We start from the raw sequence: 26,115 nt of genomic DNA, 5'->3' as shown, positions 1-26,115 counted from the left end.
CTAGCACATGTTCACTTCTGCCTGTGGTTTCTGAATGATTTAGTATTGGAGCATTAGTGTTCTGAGCGTTTCATTTCTTTAGATACGATCCGGTTCATCCTAGCGGGGTATGTAAGCTCATATACCACGTGCCCCTATGCTTCATAAAATCGTCACTAGCCTTGGCATAATGTTAAGTTTGTCCACAGCGAGTGAGTGGAGCCGCACCTCGTGTTGCAGATCCATGTCACCGGGCAGCGCCGTATCATCGGAGACGCTGAGCGCGGGAACGGCCGCCTCGCTGGCGCGTCCCACCAGCCCCAGCCCGTCCGTCGTCAGCGAGAAGGCAGAGGCCGACCTGCAGGTAAGCTCAAAATTCACCTGTGTCCGCTTACCCGCCGGATGGTGGGGCCATATGTGATCATTTTGCCACGCCGCCCATCTACTATGATCGCCGCGCCACTAGATGTCCACCGCCTGAGGGGCGAGGGGCACGGTACGTGGAAAATACCCTGTGCGCATACGTAACACCATTAGCCAAATCCGTGTGCGAAACATCAGCAGTCTGACTGTTAGCGTAGTAAGTTGGTAGCTTAGGCTGCAGCGTCGGCGTCAGCTCTAATGCCAACATGCCGCTGTAACTTCTCCTGGCGTAGTGTTGGCCTGGGGGCGACCAAACACTGCTCTATTGCGCCTCTAAAGTCCAGGTTGCACCTATCTGCAGCCATCTATAAAACTTACTTCCATAGGACCGTAGTTTCACAGCCAAGTGATGTTCGGTGACGCGCGACGATTTTTAATTTAATGTTTATCTACTGGAAACGAAAACTAATTTATAATCCTTGTCTTTTCGATTAAGATAACTCTCGGCATGCCGGCCGAAGTGGCCGTGCGGTTCTAGGCGCTGCAGTCTGGAACCGCGAGACCGCTACGGTCGCAGGTTCGAATCCTGCCTCGGGCATGGATGTGTGTGATGTCCTTAGGTTAGTTAGGTTTAATTAGTTCTAAGTTCTAGGGGACTAATGACCTCAGCAGTTGAGTCCCATAGTGCTCAGAGCCATTTGAACCATTTGAACTCTCGGCATTATCCTTGGCGGCTTTCATTGGCATCATGTCAACATGTAAACGTACTCGTTGGATGTCTTTATTCCACGTCGGTATCCGCAGCTAACCGGACGTCGCCTGTGTGTGCATTTCGACCTGCCTCTTATACCGCTGTGTAAGAATAGATTCTACAGTCTAAAGGATCATGGCTGCTAACAGCTCATCGAGCAGGCTTGTCGCTTGTCACACCAGCAGCCTTACATCTCGTCCGCATGTCGTTTAGCGAACCCATTGACTTGGTCATTCAGGAAAATGGGTATCCTTTGGAACATCACACTTAAATTATCGTTCCGCCACCAAAACATCCATCAGAACACAGCCAGTTATGTACAGCATATTGCATCCACCCCCAAAACACCATGAACGTTTATTACTCCCTAACTGAAATTGATAGAAATTTAATTTAAATTGACTCCTGCAAAGCTGGTGTAAATACTAAAGAAACATAATAGAGAAAATAATTTTCAATTTAGAAAGTTATAACTTGTCGTTTTAAATTGATGGAAGTAATTAGATAAACTGTGTGCATAAACCCAGAGAAAGAGTAGCATTCCTTATGTTTACTTTTCTAAATAAATATTTCCTCCATTTATTATTCTATAAGCTACAGAAAAGAACACCTATCTGAAACACCTTCTATACGGGTATTACGACAGAAAACAATATCCAATTACAAAACAAAAGTGGATGCTATTCTTCCTGAGACAGAATTACTCGTTGGCAACAAGAGTTCTTTGAAAAAAGTTGTCACAGTCTTCGGTTTCAGATATCAGGAAAGAAATGGGCGTAAAATCACAATGGAAAGAAGTGATTTTGTTGCTCATAAGCTGTGTGCCTGTCTGAACTAAGTGGGGCAGTGCTTGGCACTCTGAACTCGCATTCTGGAGCACGACGGTTCAAATTACTGTCCGGCCGTCGATATCTGGGTTTTCTGTGATTTCTCGAAATCGCTCCAGGCACGTCGGAATGGTTCCTTTTAAGGAGCACCACAATTTTCTTCCCCATCCTTTCATCATGCTGTCGAGTCTAATCTCCCTCCCTCCCTTTCAATCCTTGGGAGAGGGAGAAAGGATTATTATCTTTCACTCTGGAACTTCCTTTGCTTTCGTACAGTTTTGTCTCTGGGTTTACAATTCGTGCAAAACCGGCGACTATCACGCGAAGATGAATCACGAGAATTTTCTTAGATAACTCAAGGGGACAGTTAGTGGAAAAAATAAATCGGCCTGTTTTTTCTTATGGATAATGTCCCATGACATTTAGTTATCAAAGATATCCCAACGATGACAACGAGAAAAGCTGACACTGTTGAATTATTGAAACCTCACAACGTGAAAGTTCAGAACGATCTGAGTAGAATAGCGCAGATGGAACTGGCGAAACAAAATAAGTCACACTTTCAAAACTGTATCATTGGTGAAATGGAAGAAGTATACAGTCACAGGGTTGTTAGCTTTCCAGCATACCTCTGCCACTTTATTGAAGAGAAAGAGGCCCACAAGCTGAGCGAGTCAATGACGCGTTGCTCAGCCTCCGGCCAGTATGCAAGCAGTTATTCGGCTTGTTATCGATACACAGAGTTGTTGGATGTCTTACTGAGGAATATAGCGCCAAATTCTGTCCAATTGGCGCGTTAGATCGTCAAAATCCCGAGCTTGTTGGGGGAGCCTGCTCATAATGCTTCAAATGTTTTCAAGTGGGATGAGGTCCGGCGACCTTCCTGGCCAAGGTAGGGTTTGGCAAGAGCGAAGACAAGCAGAAGAAACTCTCGCCGTGTGCGGGCGGGCATTATCTTGCTGATATGTGAACGCAGGATGGCTTGCTATGAAGGGTAACAAAACGGGGTATAGAATGCCGTCGACGTGTCGCTGTGCTGTAAGGGTAACGCGGATGACAACCAAAGCGGTCGTGCTAAGAAAAGAAATTGTATCCCAGACCACACTCCTGGTTGTCGGCCCGCACGTCGAGCGACATTCAGATTCGACCGCTGTCGGGGGCGTCTCCAGACACGCCTTCGGTCTGAAGAAAAATTGGAGTAAAATTGTCTTCAGTGATTAGACCCTCTTCGAACTGAGCCCTGATGACTCACACTTACAGTTCAGCGGCGCTATTATACACCCCGTTTTGTTATCCTTCCTGGTAAGCCATCCTGCGCTCACATTTCAGCAAGATAATGCCCGCCCGCACACGGCCAGAGTTTCTTCTGCTTGTCTTCGCTCTTGCCAAACCTTACCTCGGCCGGGAAGGTCGCCAGATCTCTCCTCAGTTGAAAACATTTGAAGCATACTGGGCAGGCTCCTCCAACCAGCTCGGAATTTTGACGATCTAACGTGACAATGGGACAAAATTTGGCACAATATCCATCACTAGGAAGCCCAACAACACTATCAGTCAATGTCAAGCCGAATAATTGCTTGCATAAGGACCAGAGGTGGACCAACGTGTTATTGACTTGCTTAGTTGATGAAGCTCTATCTCTTGAATAAATTATCCCAGTTTTTCAGTAATGTTTGGTTGATTTTTTTTGAGGGGGGGAGGGGGAGGGGAGAGAACCAAACAGCGACATTGTCGGTCCTATCAGATTAGGGAAGGACGACGGCCGTGTTCTTTCAAAGGAACCATCCCGGCACTTGCCGGAAGCCATTTCGGAAAGTCACGGAAAACCTAAATCGGGATGGCCGGACGCGGGTTTGAACCGTCGTCCTCCTGAATGCGAGGCGAGTGTTCTAACCACTGCGCCACCTCGCTCGGTTTTTCTATAATAGTAATGATTTGTTTGTCTATGTATTTTCATCACATCTACCGATTGTCGTCCCATTCGGATAATTCTTTCGCTGTGCATCGCTTTTTTTTTTTCTTGGAGTATATTTCGTAGCGACATATAGTTAAATTTTCACTGTGACGTAAATTCATAAACTGTTAGAGGACGCTGTGACATGAATAATCCCAGAGAAGTGGAATAATGTTGTGCGCCATGGAGAATAAGTTTTTAAAGAAACTTGGAAAAGGAAATGAGTGCAGAAAATATCTGATTTTATCCATAGTCATTTCCAGTGACTTCTCCACATACCACAGCACAGATAACGACAACGTCGAGGAATGAATGGACTCCGAACTGAGTAGCATTTAGCCTTTGCCGTAATTCGTCTTTCTTCTGTATTTGCAAACATGGTTTGTGTTTCGTAGTTTTAGTGAGTGACTTATGCTGCACTTCACTGATAATTCGCAGCCGGTCGGAGTGGCTGTGCGGTTCTAGGCGCTGCAGTCTGGAAATGCGAGATGGCTACGGTCGCAGGTTTGAATCCTGCCTCGGGCATGGATGTGTGTGATGTCCTTAGGTTAGTTAGGTTTAAGTAGTTCTAAGTTCTAGGAGACTGATGACCTCAGAAGTTGAGTCACATAGTGCTCAGAGCCATTTTTGATAATTCGCATCTCGATATGAAAGAATACCCCTCTGCGCAAGTATGATGTGCTCAAGCGAGCGATCGCCTAACCACTTAAGCTATCCTAGCACGTTCCTTAGAACAAGCCAACCTTCCATACGTCACACATCTATCTATTTCTCCTCATAGAATATCAATTTATTTACCCGCATTCGCACATTTCGTGATGCCTGTGCAGGCTTCAGACTTTTCTTTATTCTAAAACCTGCTTTAGGCACTAGATCTCCCGTTGGGAGAAATGCGTTCGTCGCCATGGTGACTATGTTGAGAAATAAATATGTAGACTTGAAGAACAAAGATGAAGAATCTCAACAACATTTGTTTTTATTTAAAAAGCTTTAAGAGTTTTCACATCAAACATTTGGAGGCATTGCGTTTCAGTACGTCCTCGTAGTTATGCTCGATCGGTCTGTGTTCTTGTGCAGGCGTTGCTCTAGTGTAACTGCTATTTGTGAACCACAACACACATAAAAATGTAGAAGCTACCAGAATTCAGAAAACTTTTTTCAGCGAAATTTTGTTGAACTACTCAAATCTTGTACAAAGAAATCGAGAACTACAGCAAATATTTCAAGAACTCTGAACAAAATGTATGTTCCTTGAAAGTCCGGTGCAAACTTCACGTGACTGCGGGTAGGGCTGGTGCAGCCTTCCCACCGCTTTTCACCCCAGAATTTCGATGCGTTGGCATCATGTTAGACGCCTGTGACACATAAGTACTTCCCATTGGACAACTATTCTCAGAAAGTCTTTCTACCTGAAGTCAACAGGAATTAGGCGTCTCTCTATGGGAAGCGCATGGCTGTTGGCTGCATTGAAGAACAACCTCCATTTTATCGTCCATGGCGCCAGGTCGTCGTAGGCAGACTGGACTCCGTTCTGCATTAAATTGGACCTGGATGCTCACGCTGCTCGCAAAACCGCCCTGCCGTCCGCGTACAGCTCGAGCTGCATACACGGACAAGATGTGACGTCTACTGTGTGCACGGTTTATAGTATGGAACTGAGCAGAAACCTTGCGAGACTCCCACTAGCATCCGGCACTCTGAAAATATTCCATATTGTGCCCTGACATGCAACGTTCTACCGTCCAAGTATGATTTCAGGGGACACACGCGAGGTGCTGGAATCCCCTGCAGAGGCACAAGAGACCGTCGTACTACGCAGAATCGAATGCATGTGAGACATCCAGGAGTACAGCTCCAAAGTATTCCCTACGTTCAGGTGCCTCCATTGCCTCTTGACTGATGGATGGTACAATGGCCTTTTCTGAAGGTAGACTGCTCCTTACAGAGTAGGCATATGACAGAAGTTATGGTATACCTCCTAATATCGTGTTGGACCTCCTTTAGCCCAGCGTAGTTCACCGACTCTAAGTTGCATAAAGTCGACAAGTCATTGGAAGTTCTCTGCAGAAATATTGAGCCATGCTGCCTCTATAGCCGCCCTGAATTGAGAAACTGTTGCTGGTGCAGGATTTTCTACACGAACTGAAAAATGGTTCAAATGGCTCTGAGCACTATGGGACTTAACATCGATGGTCATCAGTCCCCTAGAACTTAGAACCACTTAAACCTAACTAACCTAAGGACAGCACACAACGCCCAGTCATCACGAGGCAGAGAAAATCCCTGACCCCGCCGGGAATCGAACCCGGGAACCCGGGCGCGGGAAGCGAGAACGCTACCGCACGACCACGAGCTGCTGACTACACGAACTGACCTCGCGATTATATCCATAAATGTTCGTTGGGATTCATGTCGAGCGATCTGGGTGGCTCAATCATTTTCTCGAATTGTTCAGAATGTTCTTCAAACCAACCACAAACAGTTGTGGCCTGGTGACATGGTGCATTGTCATCCATTAAAACATGAATTCCGTGAATGGCTGCAAATGGTCTCCAAGTAGACGAACATAACCATTTCCAGTGAGCGATCGGTTCAGATGGAGCAGAGGACACAGTCCATATCATATAAATACAGCCCACACTATTATGGAGCCACCACCAGCTTGCACAATGCCTTGTTGACAATTTGGGTCCATGGCTTCGTGGGGTCTGCGCCACGCTCGAACCCTATCGTCGGTTCTTAACAACTGAAATCGGAACTGATCTTGCCAGGCCACGGTTTTCCAGTCGTCTAGAGTCCAGTCGATACGGTCACGATCCCAGGGGAAGCTTTTCAGGCGATGTCTTGCTGTAGCAAAGGCAGTCGCGTTGGTTTTCTGCTGCCATCGCCCATTAACACCCCAGTCTCGCCGCACTGTCCTAACGAATACGTACGTCGTGTACGTCCCACGCCGATTTCTGCGGTTATCTCGAGCAGTGTTCCTTGTCTGATAACCCTGACAACACTACGGAAATGCCGTTGCTCTTGGTCGTTAAGCGAAGGCCGTCGGCTACTGCGTTGTCCGTGGTGAGAGGTAATGCCTGAAATTTGGTATTCTCGGCACACACATGACACTGTGGATCTCGGAATATTGAATTCACTAACGATTTCCGAAATGGAATGTCCCACGTTAAGCTACAACTACCATTCCGCGTTCAAATCTGTAAATTTCCGTCGTGTGGCCATCGTCATTGGCCATCGTCATTGGCCATGTGAGAAACCTATTCACATGAATCACCTGAGTGCGAATGACAGCTCCGTCAATGCGCTGCCGTTTTATACCTTGTGTATGCGATACTACCGCCATCTGTATATGTGCATATGGCTGTCCTATGACTTTTGTCATGTCGGTTTATATGCAGGAGGTTCATGGGCCGATAACCCTTCGGCAAGTGAAGGTATAGTCGTGGACAAAACGAGCGAGACCCCTCGCCTTTTCGTTATGCTGATCCGCACAGGTTTAAAATCTGCAACACAGCATAACAGGCAAGGCGACGAAGTGCTACCAGCATATTATGCAAGTTCGCTCAGCTGATGTGCTGAGATAGCTAGCACTGGAGAAACTTGCGCTTCGAAGACGCCACAGCATCGTCTGCCGCCACTTCGTGGGAAACAAAATACCTCAAGTATAAGCCAATGTGTTGTATTCGCATATTTGTGACTATGACTTGGGTCTAAAGTGTGGTTATGGATAGTACGTATGCTCACATTGCGAATCTAACATCATGAATAAAGACAAGGGGAAATGAATTAGGTGTCCTTCCTCTTTCGTAGCTTCAAATATATTTTAGTTATTCTTTCTTAAATGAACTTCGCAGAAAATCATTCACCAGAAGTGAATAACTTTTTAGCAACAACAGGTGATATTAACAGCTTGCCGGCGCGGGTTAGCCGTGAGCTCAAAGGCGTCACATTGCGGACCGCGCGGCTCCTTGCGCCGTCAGTTCGAATCCTTCCCCGGGCATGGATGTGTGTTAGGTTAGGTAGGTTTAAATAGTTCTAGAGGTAGGGGACTGATGACCTAAGCAGTTTGGTGGCATAGTTCTTAGAGCCATTTTTTTGACCTTTCGCGTAAATTTTCTTTAGATAAGCGGCCGTATCTTTAGATTGCGTTGACATAGCTCACTTTTTTACACCACCAAGGGACCGTATACCGCAGGAAGTGCGATACATATCAGCTTGTGATGTCCACCCGTACTCGAGGTAAACGGGTTTTAAGGGTTGGGTAGACAGATAGACACTCAAGAAAGTGAGACTAGTAGGGTTCCATTTTTACCGATTTACGTGACGAAATCCTAACAACGAAAATAGCTACCACAATTACTGAAGATGAGGTCCACATAATGTGCCCTATCTTTTATTCGAAATGTTCCAGTTGCAGTCGATACATCAGCATATTAACCGTAGCTACACTTTCGATCCAAATCACGGTTACAGGAATGCAAATAAAATCCATTTGCCTATACACGTGGTAGTTCAGATCCCACTATTATTGCTACCGCGTTTTAGATGTGCGAGCATTCCCATTGCTAGCTACCTTAAGGAACACTTCGGCTAATGAACGTTTTCTGGCTGTGGCACGTCTAATGGAGATTTCGAAACATTGTAGAATACGTTTGGCAGCTACGTCGCCGTTTATTTCCTGGGGTGGTGCAGAATTATCCTACTAAATTTACTCGCCAATAACAGTTTTTTTGTTATTTCGATAAACATCGCGAATTATTGTCACATAAGCGGTGACACATAGGTAGACAAATCATGTTTTTGAGTCCAGTAAGCTCTATGCAACAGAAACTGCAGATCATTTGGCCATTTTCATTGCGAAATTGCCGGCTTATTCATGTCTGGGGTAAAAATAGAGGGCTGTTTGCCTGGGTTGTCTGCTAGCGTAGTGAAAGGTGTTTGCTACTCAAGGGAGGTCTGGTTTGTTTTCGGTTCTAATCTCGATGGAGGCAGATAGACTATCAGTAAAGGAATTTTATGAAATTCTCGCGCCCCCAATACGTTTTATTGCTACCTTTATTCTGTACCGGCGCCCTGTGGATGTCGATATGAATCTCTTGTAGAATTTCACACTTGTTACTGCCTACGTTTTCCGCTTCTGTCAATAACTGAAATGACTTAAATGTGGCACTGAATGAATTTTAACTGAATTTTGTTATGAATCTTCACGAATTGCTAAATCTGCACACTTTCGTGGTAGGTCAACAACGGTAATCCAGTACGACTGGTCTGAACGTTGAAACAGACAATTTCGCGGCCGAAAGCGCATAATATTTTGCTAATTCGTAACGATCTGGGGTACTTTGTATTACTAAAACATTTATGCTATCTCGATAAGCTTAAATTCATTTTTATTAGTACAGTTCATACTAATTAGCGTTTCTTCTTTCATTTATATCTTATATGTAGGTGGAATTTAAGGAGATGGGACCTGGATAAACTGACTAAACCAGAGGTTATACAGAGTTTCAGGGAGAGCATAAGGGAACAATTGACAAGAATGGGGGAAAGAAATACAGTAGAAGAAGAATGGGTAGCTTTGAGGGATGAAGTAGTGAAGGCAGCAGACGATCAAGTAGGTAAAAAGACGAGGGCTAGTAGAAATCCTTGGGTAACAGAAGAAATATTGAATTTAATTGACGAAAGAAGAAAATATAAAAATGCAGTAAATGAAGCAGGCAAAAAGGAATACAAACGTCTCAAAAATGAGATCGACAGGAAGTGCAAAATGGCTAAGCAGGCATGGCTAGAGGACAAATGTAAGAATATAGAGGCTTATCTCACTAGAGGTAAGATAGATACTGCCTACAGGAAAATTAAAGAGACCTTTGGAGAAAAGAGAACGATTTGTATGAATAACAAGAGCTTTGATGGAAACCCAGTTCTAAGCAAAGAAGGGAAAGCAGAAAGGTGGAAAGAGTATATAGATGGTCTATACAAGGGCGATGTACTTGAGGACAATATTATGGAAATGGAAGAGGATGGAGATGTAGATGAAATGGGAGATACGATACTGCGTGAAGAGTTTGACAGAGCAATGAAAGACCTGAATCGAAACAAGGCCCCGGGAGTAGACAACATTCCATTAGAACTACTGACGGCCTTGGGAGAGCCAGTCCTGACAAAACTCTACCATCTGGTGAGCAAAATGTATGAGACAGGCGAAATACCCTCATACTTCAAGAAGAATATAATAATTCCAATCCCAAAGAAAGCAGGCGTTGACAGATGTGAAAATTACCGAACTATCAGTTTAATAAGTCACGGCTGCAAAATACTAACGCGAATTCTTTACAGACGAATGGAAAAACTGGTAGAAGACGACCTTGGGGAAGATCAGTTTGGATTTCATAGAAATATGGGGACACGTTAGGCAATACTGACCCTACGACTTATTTTAGAAGCTAGATTAAGAAAAGGCAAACCTACGTTTCTAGCATTTGTAGACTTAGAGAAAGCTTTTCACAATGTTGACTGGAATACTCTCTTTCAAATTCTGAAGGTGGCAGGAGTAAAATACAGGGAGCGATAGGCTATTTACAATTTGTACAGAAACCAGATGGCAGTTATAAGAGTCGAGGGAGATGAAAGGGAAGAAGTGGTTGGGAAGGGAGTGAGACAGGGTTGTAGCCTCTCCCGGATGTTATTCAATCTGTATATTGAGCAAGCAGTAAAGGAAACAAAAGAAAAATTCGGAGTAGGTATTAAAATCCATGGAGAAGAAATAAAAACTTTGAGGTTTGCCGATGACATTGTAATTCTGTCAGAGACAGCAAAGGACTTGGAAGAGCAATTGAACGGAATGGACATTGTCTTGAAAGGTGGATATAAGATGAACATCAACAAAAGCAAAACGAGAGTAATGGAATGTAGTCGAATTAAGTCGGGTGATGCTGAGGGAATTAGATTAGGAAATGAGACACTTAAAGTAGTAAAGGAGGTTTGCTATTTGGGGAGCAAAATAACTGATGATGGTCGAAGTAGTGAGGATATAAAATGTAGACTGGCAATGGCAAGGAAAGCGTTTCTGAAGAAGAGAAATTTGTTTACATCGGGTATAGATTTAAGTGTCAGGACGTCGTTTCTGAAAGAATATGTATGGAGTGTAGCCATGTATGGAAGTGAAACATGGACGATAAATAGTTTGGACAAGGAGAGAATAGAAGCTTTCGAAATGTGGTGCTACAGAAGAATGTTGAAGATTAGATGGGTAGATCACGTAACGAATGAGGAGGTACTGAATGAGATGGGGGAGAAGAGGAGTTTGTGGCACAACTTGACTAGAAGGAGGGATCCTAGGACATGTTCTGAGGCATCAAGGGATCACAAATTTAGTATTAGAGGGCAGCGTGGAGGGTAAAAATTGTAGAGGGAGACCAAGAGATGAATACACTAAGCAGATTCACAAGGATGTAGGTTGCAGTAGGTACTGGGAGATGAAGAAGCTTGCACAGGATATAGTAGCGTGGAGAGCTGCATCAAACCAGTCTCAGGACTGAAGACCACAACAACAACATGTGGGTGTTGTGGTTAACACACTAATTAGCATTAATATAGTCTTACACATGATTGAAAACAGTCTGACAAATTTCGGATAGTTTTTCAATTTCACGCCTGTGCATAGTATATTGGTAGCACTTGATCGCCTTGCCTGTTATACTGTGTAGCTGACTTTAAAGCTGTGCGGATCAGCATAACGAAAAGGCGAGGGGTCTCGCTCGTTTTGTCCACGACTGTACATACCAGTCGGTGGTATGAGCATTATCTCAGCGTCCTTCCACACTGTGAAACTGAAAATGAAATGTTAAAAGATTTACCGTGGTTGAGTCTTAATCAAATCAAAGCCAAGAATTAACTGAAAGCGCTGCCGTATCTGTTACTGCTTCTCTGTCTTCAGATAAAAGCTATCTTACCTGAAGATATTCTGTCTCTCGATCGAGGCTGCATCGGAGATCTAACCAAGTCATGTATTTCAGCCATACGAAGTTAAATAAAACGGAACCAGAGGAAAGCCACAAACATGTAACGTAAAAACAGTAAATCAATGGAATAAATATATTGTGCCTGTTTAAAGCACAGTCTAATGCAAGATCGACTTTCACAGCACGGAGCGACACCAGTCCACAGTTCCAGATTACTCGTCGTATATCCAGTCCTCGAAGATAACCGATCAAACAAGAAATACATTTTTGTCCAGCCCCTAGAGAAGCCTAACTGGTAAAACGTGGTAAACCATTTTAAGAAAAAGATGGGAGATATCATTAAAATAAATGACGTGTGACTAGGGCCTCCCGTCGGGTAGACCGTTCACCGGGTCCAAGTCTTTCGATCTGACGCCACTTCGGCGACTTGCGCATCGATGGGGATACGGAGAAAATCTCCGACCCAGCCGGTAATCGAATCCGGGCCCTTGGGATTGACATTCTGTCGCGCTGACCACTCAGCTATCGGGGGCGGTTGGAGATATCATTGATCATGAGAGATACGAGATTCGAATACGAAAGGCGGAATGTTCGGCAAGGCTTACCTAATCAGTATCAATGAGTGGTGTGCAATTATCTCGCAGAACAAGTTGTTTGCGTACATAAATACGGCAATTGATGTAAGCGTGTACATCTCTCGCAATGCCACTGGACTCTTACCGCTGAGGTTCTACACACGACTGACCGCGAGGAGATGGAGGCCGGTACACGTTAAGTTAAGACGGCAGCAATTTCCGTATTAATTCTTTGCAACGATTTAACAGTACCGTCGCGTAGCAGTGACCGAATGGGCCCCGTCAAAAATCTGCTTGAGTGTCGGAGGAAGGGTCCCTGGCCCTTAGATTGGCCATTCTACAGTGGTACCAGGAGGGCGAAACACCCCCCCCCCCCCCCCAGAAAAAAAAGAGAGGAAAAAAGTCTCCATCTATGGTAGGTTGTTTGCGTCTCCAATTTAACGCAACGGCTTCATTCTTCAGTGATTTACGCCATCTTATGGCTTTCTTAAACTACATTCCGTGGATATTAAAATTTCTTTAACCTGTGTCTACACAACACATCGGCGGGTCCAGAAAATCGAGAAAAATTAAAATTTAATAAAAATTTTGATATTAAATTCTCCGAATTTTTAAATATTCTCGTGCACAGCGTATGGCAGCGGTCACTAGATTTGTACTTTTGCCTCCTTTGTAAGAGCTGGAAGACACAGCCTCTGAGGCTTCTATGTGTGGGTGACACATCGCAGGAAAGTCGCGGGTGTGCAATACCAACGCGGATGATGTTTTTAAAAACATTCAGCAGATGCACAATGACATCTGTGGTGGCATCAGGTTCGTTAGCAGGCCAGGACCAGTAGATTTCCTTATTGTCAGTGTCTGAAGTTGCACGTAAACGTCGTCTGCTGTAATCGAATCAGTGACTTTCACTACTTCATCATGCACCGCTATGATATTGAGTGTGACCAGCAACGACAGGGGGCGGCAAGCTTGAAACTCTCATGCTACGGTATTGGCCATGGTGACCGTCTCAGAGACCACGTCACGCAACATTTGGGGTGGCTGGATTTTTTGCGAACGGCGCAGAAAGAATTTTCTAGTCTTCCTCACTGGAATCATTCAGACGGCGAGTGGCTATCATTCCCGCACACGCATCCCAGCTGCCGCCTTGATCTCGCGGCTTAGGCTGCTAATCAGGTGCCTAGTGCCTTCATTCGTCTTCAGCTGACGCAAAATACGTGATTCTTCTCCGCGATAGCATTCTGCTTCGACTGCTGCAAAAGCGGCAATGGTGACATGTCTCAGGGTTGAATGCGCAACAGCTGCCTCGGGGTCTGGCACCGCTTTAGTTGACTCTGTGTGCTGACGTCGGCAGGCATTCCAGCTCACACCTTTCGTACACATTCCACGCCGGCAGGTCGGCACGCCATTCGCGTACATGTTAATAATGGCAGTGACATGACTGGACGACAGCGAGTTTTGCATTCTTGCGGCCATATGATTTGGTAGGCTTCTAATCATAGCAATGTCTAAGACATTTGCCTTTTCCCCGTTAGTGGGTTAATGATAGAGATCCAAGGCAACTGTGTCGTGACAGTCAGCGGCAGGAAGCAGTCGCCTCCTGCTGGTGGTAGCAACATTCTAATACTTGCAGCATGCTTGGCTTTAAAGTCACTAACAACAAAGACAATGCTCTGAAGCTAAAAAAGCGCATCATAATTGCCATCCGAAGGCCGGTAAGCAACGACGTAGGACACTCACCACCTCCGCCGTGCCTGCAGTCACAGACAAGGCGGTAAGTACGCTCAGTGGTGACTCAGTGAAACGAATACCTATACTGCCATTCCGCCACCGACATTAGATTTGTCCGTTCAGTTTTCCACACTTGGCTTGGGATGAGTCTGTCACTAATCACATTTCCACAGTCCCGTCGCAGAGGAGATGCTGGAATAGTTCGGTTTATGTGCGAATACAGGACGCGAGGAGTGGGTGGATTTTCTCCAGAACTCAGGTAAGAAGAACCCCATCGCCAGCAATCCGCGCGCCGATAAGGGGCGAAGCAGGAAGTCGTGGTCGACAAGCGAGGCTAGTCTACATTTGTGGCCAGTCAAGCAAGTCGATCACGATCACTGGAAATGGAGAGTCGCTCCAGTGTCTGTGGAGTTGCCTGGAGGAGGAAGGAGACGCCATGGCTACGGCAGCAGTCGCTACAGTGGGCGATCTTATCCCATCCCCGCCGGGCAACAACGCACCACGAGGAAGGAACAGAGACCATCACCGATCATCTTACAATAAAAAGACGATTGTCGAAGATTCCTGCAACAGATATCGCAGTGTGTCAAGTCGAACTTCATTGCAAAGACATCATGCATATTAACCTCCTAAACTGTGATGACCACCGATGCATGACGAGTGGAACAACTGCAATCCAGTGGCCGTTCTTCACTCACACCACGGATCCGAACAATCATGGATGTGTTTCATGGCTTTCCACGAACGATGCAATGTGATCAGCTACAAGAAGAGGTCGAGAACCTTAGGCCCAGGGTGCGCTTAGCGGTATGCATGAAATACTTGGACACAAGCGAGTATGGAATCCTTCTGCGCCGGACGGTGTGGCCGAGCGGTTCTAGGCGCTTCAGTCTGGCACCGCGTTGCCGCTACGGTCGCAGGTTCGAATCCTGCGTCGGGAAAGGATGTGTGTGATATCCTTAGGTTGGTTAGGTTTAAGTAGTTCTAAGTTCTAGGGGACTGATGACCTCAGATGTTAAGTCCCAGAGTGCTCAGAGCCATATATATAATACTTCTGCTGGTGGCTGTCACAGACAGTTCCACCAAGCGAAATTTTTTCTACCTCACCACAGTGCTGCAGACGGCGAACACCATTGAGCACTAGAAATCACCGCGTGGCTGGTCACAATGCTTCAGGTAACAGCGCCTCAGGCACGTGGTACGACACGATTCTCGATACCTGACGCCTGTGTTAAGTGCGATGGCGATCATCGAAGCCACTAATGCACCCTAAACAGAGAAGATCAATCAGTGTGCTCAAACTGTGGTGCGAAAAACGTGTCAAATTATAGTGGGCGCGAGAAATTAACAGATGCGTTAGGTCGCCAACTTGAAATACCCTACAGTGCATCATAAAAGTCCGCAGCAGCACGCTCCAACGGCAAGACACCACCAGCGCGAGGAGGCGTATAGTCTGACGTCTGCGCCTTGCCAGTACGAACTGGACGTGAAGCGAGGCTCACACGCAGAAGAGGCGAAGCCTACCCCCATACACAGAAGAAAACTAGGCGGGACGTCTACTACGCGGAAGGCAGCGACGGTAGCCACTCTGTAGCCGCTGACCGCAACATCTCGGCGCCATCCAACAGCTATGCCGATGCCGCAAGAAGTGGCGACATCGACAGCCCGGTCATCATGCTCACTTCCTTGTTCGATCGCTAGATAGGCACAATGGAGCAAGTGACACAGCAGATGGCTTCTGTTATGAAGATAGCTGTGGAAGCAACCAAGCCACCAGCTGCTCAATAGTAGGCATCAGATCCCATACGCTCCACTTGCACATGTGAGCGAGCAGCGCGATTGGTCAGTAATCCGACCACCTCCCTGCCACTATGCCAGCGCCAGAAGATTATCAACTGAAAAGAGACTAAATGAAGGCAACCACAATATGAAGCCACAACTATCCGCCATCCACTGGAGGCACATAACCTCCGAGCTCTTACACTCCACCAACCCTGGAAGTGGAAGGGGACTTCCATGAAGGCACCCACAGTCACATATAAGTTTGGGCAGCACTACGTCACGCACGATCAGCGGCAGCAGTTATGAGGGCTCTGCTGTGGCGCGCTGCTGCCATTCCTGAGCTGGTCATTTGTCTGGTTGGGGGCTGATGTTATTGATCCGCACGAGGTGTACTTTTCAACTGATGGCTCGTTGAGCCTTATACAGGCTTCTGGTACACGAGCTATGAATAAGCGAAATTTGATCTAAAATGCCTAACACCTATGGTTTCCGAGCTACAGCACTCAAGTATTCCACTAAATGCGCAACACACTGAGCCCTTTATACTCGAGCTTGAACCTTAATTCAACCACTAATACTGTTGGTGATATAATTTGGTAAATGAATCGCACTTTGCAAATATGAATAGAAATGACAGAAGAGAACTCTCTAATTCTAGTATTGAATGGGTATATAAGACAACAGTTCTATATGATTTCCCATTCTTTTGCCACAGATGTACCCTAAACTATGCTATCGTACATCGTTTGTCCATTATTGCATTAATGAAATTCCTGAATTTTTAAAGTTAATTAATTATTATCTATTAAACTTTCACGACATTAACTTAACAAATGGTTCAAATGGCTCTGAGCACAATAGGACTTAACTTCTGAGGTCATCAGTCCCCTAGAACTTAGAACTACTTAAACCTAACTAACCTAAGGACATCACGCACATCCATGCCCGAGGCAGGATTCGAACCTGCGACCGTAGCGGTCGCGCGGTTCCAGACTGTAGCGCCTAGAACCGCTCGGCCACTTAACATTTAATTAATTTAGTCTTTTTCTGTTGCATGGTGTTGCGTGTGACTATGCGTTTATTCGTTGTATCTGATCAATGTGGTCACTAAGTTCATTACCAATGTTTCGCACCTACCGTATAAATAACTATGTCTATGGTAGAGATCGGCGGGAATTCTGGTAGCTCTTACCATACATTACCCAACGAGATGCCCCTGAATCTTGTATCAAGTTTTGCATGGTTGTTATTGAGTTTGATAGAATTATCATAGTTATTCAACTTTATCCTAAAACTTCTACTGTAGTAAATTTATTGAGGAGGCCTAATTTCTAGTAATTCTAGCACTAAACTACCTAGTTAACGGTGTACCTGAATTGTGTCTATTTGAATTGGTTCCATGAATTTCATGACAGCGAACATTTGTAGAGATATTTCACCTACTTTGATTGTTAGACGGGTTTCTCCTGTAGTAAAACTTTACATTCTCTTGCTGACTGCTGCTAGCTGGCTACTTGTACAGCTCCACTGCCCACCTCACTGACTGTTTTGTCGCTGGCTACCTGGAGGATTCACGTCTCCAGCACACACAACTTGTGTACAGGTGTGTCGCCAACTTCGTCACGTCTGGAGTACGTGGAGGGAGAAGGAGACGTGATTGTTTTATGACTGCCCAGCAAACAGAAGACTGTCGTTACAAATTCTGGTGACAGTTTACTAAATGAAACGACTAACGGCAGGTGTAACTGTACCGATATTCCTTGAAGAAATCTAAATGTAATTTATTACTCCTGCTCCGGTACAATACATCCTTTATTTCACAGAAGAAATGTGTACACTGTAATCGCTTGACAATTCAAACTTCCAATCCTAACTGATTCGTCGTACATTGTAGAAAACATCAAGAAAATAATCTAGTTAGTCGACGTTCAAGAAAACTTGTCAGTAATCTGTTGACCAGAATATAAAAATATAGTCCAACTGGAATCCAGTAAACAGCCTAGTCTCGAGAGTACAGCACAAAGTGTCTTGCAGCCACCCAGCGGCCAGGTTTTATCTCTGGGCTGACGTGAGTGGCCAAGCCAAAATGGCGGCGGGCTATCTTCTCTTAACGATTGCCAGAAGAGTCGTTGATAGCGAACATCTCAAGGTGTCGCCCTCGCTGTCGGATGACAGAAATATAGCGTAATTTATCATCGTTTTCCCAAAAACATTACTCTTCATCGTTCAAAGGCATGCTAGTGGACACAAATGGATAAACAAATCTACTAATATAAGGATGTGATAAGAACAGTTCTCTCCAGAACAGGATGTGAAAACCAGTTGTTGGGTCTATCTCTAAGGAAGATGCTGAAATTAGATTCTATTCGTTTGCAGAAAATTTGTATTAGGTCTACGACTTCGCTTCCGCCTTTTTGCAATAGACAGCAGTAGCGGCGAGTGGGGTTCAGGTGGTTGGTCATAGGTGTAATACAATAAGCTTAGGCATCTGTAAACTTAATGCCATAAAAATATTAGTCGATTTGTGATTGCATCATAAGGTTATTCTCGAGTAAGTACGTCAACTTACGTACCCATTTCTCGCCATTTGCGGGAAGTTTTAATTTTCTGCTTTAACATGAAGAATTCTGCGGCTGTGGCTCTTAAAATGCTGGGTAAGACCAATGGTGAGGGAACTGTTAGTGGAAGAACGTGCAAAGAATGTTTTCAACGCCTTAAGAATGGTGATTTTGATGTCGAAGACCGGCATGGCGGTGGAAGACAGAACGTTTTCGAAGTTATTGAAACAGACGAAGACAGTCACAGAACATCATTATCGAAAGCAATTTATGTGTTCGAGCCCAGCACTGAAACACAAACGACCACAATACAGAGATAGACACGTAAAGGTGATATTGCAGCAGGTCAGTGCTCGACCCCATGTCGCAAAACCCGTCAAAATATACATGCAAACGTTGAAATGAGAAGTTCTATCCCTCCCGCCGTATTCTCCATACGTTGCTCTCTCTGACTATCACCATTTTCGAACAGTGGCATACAGTCTGGCTGACCAGTACTTCCGATCTTATGAACAAGTGAAAAATTGAATCGATTCATGGATCCCCACAAAAGACGCCCAGTTCTTCCGCCACGGGATTCGTATGCTATCCGAAAGATGGGAGAATGTAGTGGCCAGTGATGGGTAATACTATGATTCATATTTTTTTTTGTAAGTTTTTTCACAATGAAGCCCCGAACTTCGATAAAAAACGGTGGAAGCAATGTTGTAGACCTAGTAATTAGCATTCGTATAAGACTTGGGGATCAACAAACGCGTCTTTCAGTAACTTACATTACTGTTCATAATTGAGATTGATAGCGTTTGCACGAAAGTATGAATCTCTCACTAAATCTCTGATCACGAATCTGAAGCCTGTTTCTCTACAGCATGTCAGATTTTTGCACAATCATCACCACTAGCACCATCGTCATCGAAATCTGTACCCAATGAAATCGGAAAGCTATCACAGGAAGATGTAGGCGAAATGGAGCAATAAAACGGTAAAGAAATGAACAGGAGACCTATGAATCGGAAGAAGCCAATATAGTGATTTGGACACTTACCAGGTGGAGATTTACTTCCGCTTACGTTTGCCAATGAATGAACGCTTGATCTATACTACTACTAGTTATTTTGTTTCCTGTTCCACTCGCAGATAGAGCCAGGGAAAAACAACTGTCTATATGCCCCCCTATGAGACTTAATTTCTCGTATCTTACCGTTGTAGTCCTTACGCGAAATATACCTTGGTGGCACCGAGCGAGGTGGCGCAGTGGCTAGCACACTGGACTCGCATTCGGGAGGACGGCGGTTCAATCCTGTGTCCGGCCATCCTGATTTAGGTTTTCCGTGATTTCCCTAAATCGGTCCAGGCAAATGCCGGGATGGTTCCGTCGAACGGGCACGTCCGACTTATTTCCCTAATTCAATGAGACAGATGACCTCGCTGTCTGGTCTCCTCCCCCAAAACAACCCAATACATCGGTGGCAGTAGAATCGTCTGCAGTCAACTTCAAATGCCGATTCTCTAAATTTTCTCACTAGCATTCATCGAATAGAGCGTCGTCTTCCCTTCAGGGGTTCCTATTTGAGTTACCGAAGCAACTCCGTAATATTTGCGTGTTGCTCGAACTTACAGGTAACAGATCTAGCAGCGCCGCCCCTGAATTCCTTCGATGTCTTCCTTAAATCCGGCCGGTGCGGATCCCAAACACTCGAGCAGTACTCCACAATAGGTCTAATTTGTGTGCTATATAGCCGGCCGAAGTGGCCGTGCGGTTAAAGGCGCTGCAGTCTGGAACCGCAAGACCGCTACGGTCGCAGGTTCGAATCCTGCCTCGGGCATGGATGTTTGTGATGTCCTTAGATTAGTTAGGTTTAACTAGTTCTAAGTTCTAGGGGACTAATGACCTCAGCAGTTTAGTCTCATAGTGCTCAGAGCCATTTGTGCTATATACGGTCTCTTTTACAGATGAACCATACCTTCCCAAAATTCTCCCAACAAACAGAAGTCGACCATGCGGCTTCCCTACCGCAAACTCCACTTGCTAGTTCCATTTCATATCGCTTTGCAATGTTACACCCAGATATTTAAACGACGTGACTGTATCAAGCATCTTGATGTATTCGAACATTACGGATTTGTTTTTCCTACTCATCTGCATTAACTCACATTTCTTTCTACTTTTAGAGGTGTGGCCGGCAGCGAAAGACTTTCTGAGGGGCCGATCGGAGGGTCTCTCCGATTCGTCTGACGAACAGGTTTCTGTGGTTGACGAAGTCCCTGAGCGAGATTAAGTCGGTCGCCCTGTTGGGGAAGAATCTTCTCAGCTTGCAAGGCCTGAGCATTCACAGAGGGTGGGATTAGTGGAAGTTGGGAGCTCCAATGTAAGGCGCTTAATGGGGCCCTTATGTATATGATTGCGAAGGAGGGGAAGAAATCCAATGTGCACTCTGCGTGCATTTTGGGAGAAGTCATTGTAGATGTGGAACGGGTGATTCCGGATGCCATGAAGAGCACAGGGTGCAGCTACCTGCAGGTGGTGGCTCATGTTGGTACTAATGATGCGTGTGGCTTGGATCAGAAGAAATTCTCTCTGCTTTCGGTGGCTAGCTGAAGTAGTACAGACTGTTAGTCTTGTTTGCGAGATGAAAATGGAGCTCTCCATCTGTAGCATTGTCGACAGAGCCGGCTGTCTTCCTTTAGCACAGAGCCGAGTGGAGGGCCTGAATCACAGGCTCAGACGGCTCTACGACCATGTAGATTGTATAAGCCTCGACGTGCGCCCGCCATAGGGTGGTGGGTTTCCGGGTTCTGCTAAGTAGATTAGGAGCCCACTACACTCAGGAAGCGGCTACCCGGGTAGCGGAGGCTGTGTGGAGGGGACTGGCCGGTTCTTGAGGTTACAGGCTCTCGGGAACGTGAAGAAAGGGCTTCCGTTTCAAAGCGTGCAGAGCGAACACAGAAAGAGGTTAGACATAGGAACAATCAATATTGTAGTTGAAAACTATCTTAGTTGCGTTGGAAAAGAAACAAAGCTTCAGGTGCTAGTAGAAAGTGCTGAATCTCAAATCGTTGTAAGTACAGAAATCTGGCTACAGCCGGAAATAAGTTCAGCTGAAATTTTTACAAAGGAACTAACCGTGTTCCGAAAGGACAGATTAAATACAGTTGGTGGTCGTGAGTTTATTGCTGTCAGAAGTAGTTTACCCTGAAGCGAAATTGAAGTAAACAGTTCCTGTGAGTTAGTATGGGTAGAGGTTATACTTCATAACTGGAATAAAATAACTGGTTGGTTTTACCGACCACCGTACTCAAATGATGCAGTGATGAACAATTGAAAGAAAACTTGAGCGTCATTTCAAATAGATACCCCACTCATTTTTATAGTTGGTCGTGATTACAGTCTGCCCTCGATATGTTGCCAAAAATACATGTTTCAAGTCGGTGGCAGGCATAAAAGTCGTCCGAAATCGTACGGAATGCCTTCTCAGAAAATTATTTTGAACAACTAGTTGAGGAACCCACTGGAAGTGTAAATGGTTGCGAAGACAAACTTGATCTCTTAGAAATAAATGATCATGACCAAATAAGGAGCATCATGACAGATACAGGTATTAGTGATAACAAGCTAGTCTGAATATCGTAACATCCAAACACACCAAAAATAAATGCAAAATCTTGTATTTAAAAAAGCAGATAAAATTCGTGTGACACTTTCCTAAGAGACAGCCTTCACTCCTTCCAGTCTGACTATGTAAGCGTAGACCAGATGTGGTTTAAATGGAGAGAAACAGTATCGACGGCAGTTGAAAGTTATACACCAAATAAATTAATAAGAGATGGTACTGATCCACCATGGTACACAAAACAGGTCAGAGCACTATTGCACAAGCAACAAAAACAGCTTGTCAAATTAAAAGAACGCAAAATCCCCAAGATCGGAGAAGTTTTACAGAAGCTCGAAATTTAGTGCCAACGTCAATACGAGATGTTTTTAATACTTTTCATAACAAAACTCTTTCTCGAAATCTGCCAAAAAATCCAGAGAGATTTTGGTCCTATGTAAGGTACACCATTGGCAGTGTTATTGATGACAGTGCCACTACAGCAGTTACTAAACACGTTTTTCCGAAATTCCTTCACTAAAGAGGATAAAGTAAATATTCCAGAACTCCAATCAAGAACAACTGCCAACATGAGTAACTTAGAAGTAGAGAAGCAGCTTAAAACACTTCAGAAATGCAAGGCTTCCGGTTCAGATTGTATACCAGTCAGGATCGTTTCAGAGTATACTGATACAATGGCTGTATAATTAGCAATCATATACAACCGCTCGCTCGTAGAAGGATCTGAACCAAAAGACTGGAAAGTTGCACAAGTCACACCAACACCCAAGAAAGGAAATAGGAGTAATCCGCTGAATTACAGACCCATATCACTAACATCGATTTACAGTCTGATTTTGGAATATAAGTCGTGCCAGAACATTATCAATAACCTCGAAGAAAATGATTTATTGACAGATAACCAACACGGATTCAGGAAGTATCGTTCTTGTGAAACACAGCTAGTTCTTTATTCTCACGAAGTAATGAATGCTATCACAGGGGACGTCAAACTGATTCCATATTTTAGAGATCCAGAAGGCTTTTGAGACCGTTCCTCACAAGCGACTTCTAATAAAAAAACTGCATGCCTATGGAGTATCGTCTCAGTAGATTGATAGTATTCGTGAGTTCCTGTCGCAAAGATCACAGCATTGAAAGAGATCGAGTAAAACTGAAGTAATACCTGGCGTTTCCAAAGGACGTGTTATAGGCCCTGTTTTGTGATCTAAATACGGGAGTTAGGAGGCAATCTGAGCAGTCCTCTTTCAATGTTTGCAGATGACCTGTCGTTTACCGTTATCAGATGACGAAAACGAATTGCAGAATGATTTACACAAGATATCTGTATGGTGCAAAAGGTGGCAATTGACTAAATCATGAAAAGTGTGGAGTCATCCACTTGAGCACTACAAAGAACCCGCTAAATTTCAGTTACGCAATAAATCACACAAATCTAAAAGCTGTAAACGCGGATCTAACTATTTAGAGATTACAGTTACGAATAACGTGGAATTGGAACATACACTACCATTTATTGGCAGAACACTTAGAGTATGTCACAGGTCTACTAAAGAGACTGCTTACACTACGCTTGTCCGCCTTCCTCTGGAGTACTGCTATGGGGTGTGGGATCCTCATGAGATAGAATTGACGAAGGACATCGCGTAATAGGGAAAAAGAGTACCACAGACATGATACTCAAATCGGTACGGCAGTCATTAAAATAAAGGCGTTTTCGCTGCGACAGGTCCTTTTCATGATATTTCAATCATCGAATTTCTTCACTTAATGGTGAATTGCAGAGTAATAATGTAAATGTAGATGAAGAACTAGATGCCATCCATCAAAATAACTAGAAATTTTGTCTAAGTCATCTCGTACCCTGCTAGAGTCTCTCAACTTCGACACTTTCCTCTATACCACAGCATCATCAGCAGACAATCGTAGATTGCTGTCCACCCTGTCCGCCAGACCATTTACGTACATAAAGAGACATCGGTCTATCAAATTTCCTTGGGAATTCCTGACCTCCCCTTGTCTCGGATGAACACTCGCCTTCGAGGACAACGTAGTGGGTTCCATTTTCGAGCCACTCACATATCTGGGAACCTATTCCGTATGCTCGTACCTTCGCAAACAGTCTGCAGTGGGACACCATGTCAAATGCTCTTCGAAAATCTAGAAGTATGCGATCTGCCTGTTGCCCTTCATCCACAGTTCACAGTATATCATGTGACAATAGGGCAAACTGAGTTTCGCACGAACGGCGCTTTCTAAAACCGAGCTGATTTGTGGATAGAAGCGTTCCCATCTGAAGGAAATTTATTATATTCATATTGAGAATATGTTCAAGAATTATGCAGCAAACCGATGTTAAGGATATTGGTCTGTAAGTCTGCAGGTCCAGTTCTTTGCCTTTCTTATACACCAGGGTCACCCGCGCTTTTTTCCAATCGCTTGGGACATTGCGCTGGGCGATAGGTGCACGATAAATGCAATCTAAGTAAGGGGCCAATGACGTAGCGTATTCTTTATAAAACCGAATTGGGATTTCATCCGTACCTGGCGACTTATTTGTTTTCAACTCCTTCAGTCGTTTCCCTACGCTAGAGATGCCTATTACTTTGTTGTTCGTGTCAGTCCTTGCGATGGTCAAACGACGGTATGTTCGTACGATTCTCCAGCGCGAACCATTTCTTTAACGCGAAATTTAAAATTTTGTCTATCCTTTTGCTATTTTCTACTGCCACAGCTGACTGGTCAACGAGTGATTGCATAGAAGCCTTAGACCTGCTTAGCAATTTTACATAGGATCAGAATTTTGTCGGGTGCTCGGCCACACCTTTTGCTAAGCTGTAAGGGTTGTAGTTCCTTGCTTCAACCATAGATCTTATTAGTGGCTCAGGAATCTCTACTGTTGTCATTTGCGCCTTCTCTTCTGAACCGAGGGTGCAACAGTTTTTGCTCTTTCAGCAGTTTCTCAATTCATTTATGAAACCACGGTGGATCTTTTCAGTCCTTGATTTACTTACTGGCCACATACTTCTCTAGAGCACGATATACAAATCGTTTAAACTTTTCCAATAGTTTTAAGTCAATCGTACAAGAATTAATGGAGTCAATTCATTATCTAAGTGAAGTGTTAACAATTGATTTTTAGCTCTTTCTAGGAGAAACACTTTCCTAGCCTTCCTGACTGATTTATTAACTTTAGTAACCCCCGAGTGAAAAACGCTCTTATCGTAGCTCATGGGCAAAATTAGGGGTGTAAGATGAGGAAATCAGCTTTTCGACTTATCTGTCGGCTTCGAAGATATTTGAAACAAAACTTCTTAACGTATTGGCACTTCTTTTACTTGTTAGTATTAGTACCCATGACATGCAATATAACGCATCGCGTCAAGAAAAGTATGATGATACATTATGTCATGTCGTATAACATGACACATGCCATCATATCATCCAATATGCTATTTGTCATGTTGTGCAGAATGACACAATGTGTCATTGAAGTTTAGGCTGTATACATCTACACTCTGCGAAACTTCCTATTATAGATGCACCCCAACTCTCGGATACTTCGTATCCTAGATGCATCCCAGTCTCCAGAAGCATATAAAATTGTGTCAGTTTGCTATTATATCCCTCATCATACATGTAAGAGGGGGTGGGTCTGAGAGAGTTGAGAGAGTTCACAGCGCTGGGGAAGTAGGGTTAACTCGTGAACAAACGGGAATAGTCAAGATGCTTTGTTTAAAATATCTGAAGCTACCAGATAAGGCGAAAAGCTAGTTCCCTTCTTTTATATCCCTAACTGTGTCCAGAACATATTTGCCTTTTTTGTGGTTGGAAAGGAGAATATTTCATTCTGGTTCTCAACATTTACTCTGCCATAATTTTGACATTAGACCCCCATAGCTCGGTAACCGATGTAGATTTTTTGTTGATTCTGGCGACGACTCATATGGTATAGGTTTTTTTATTGTTTTTCCAACCATCTTGCTTACATCGTGGCAACGGATAAAAGTTTCAAAAAAA

General features: G+C 44.4%; 1 protein-coding gene across 1 annotated transcript in view; it reads left to right on the top strand.

The window, feature by feature from the left end:
- The window catches only part of LOC124722118 (calcium-dependent secretion activator-like), a 412,570-nt gene that overhangs the window by 232,114 nt on the left and 154,341 nt on the right, over window positions 1-26,115 (top strand). Inside the window, exon 4 of the mRNA XM_047247324.1 lies at window positions 220-343. Within this exon, the coding sequence (XP_047103280.1) occupies window positions 220-343 (124 nt within the window). The remainder of the gene's footprint in view (window positions 1-219; window positions 344-26,115) is intronic.

Source organism: Schistocerca piceifrons, chromosome X, assembly GCF_021461385.2.
Source record: "Schistocerca piceifrons isolate TAMUIC-IGC-003096 chromosome X, iqSchPice1.1, whole genome shotgun sequence".
NCBI lineage: Eukaryota > Metazoa > Arthropoda > Insecta > Orthoptera > Acrididae > Schistocerca > Schistocerca piceifrons.
This window is presented reverse-complemented; position numbering and strand designations above follow the sequence as displayed.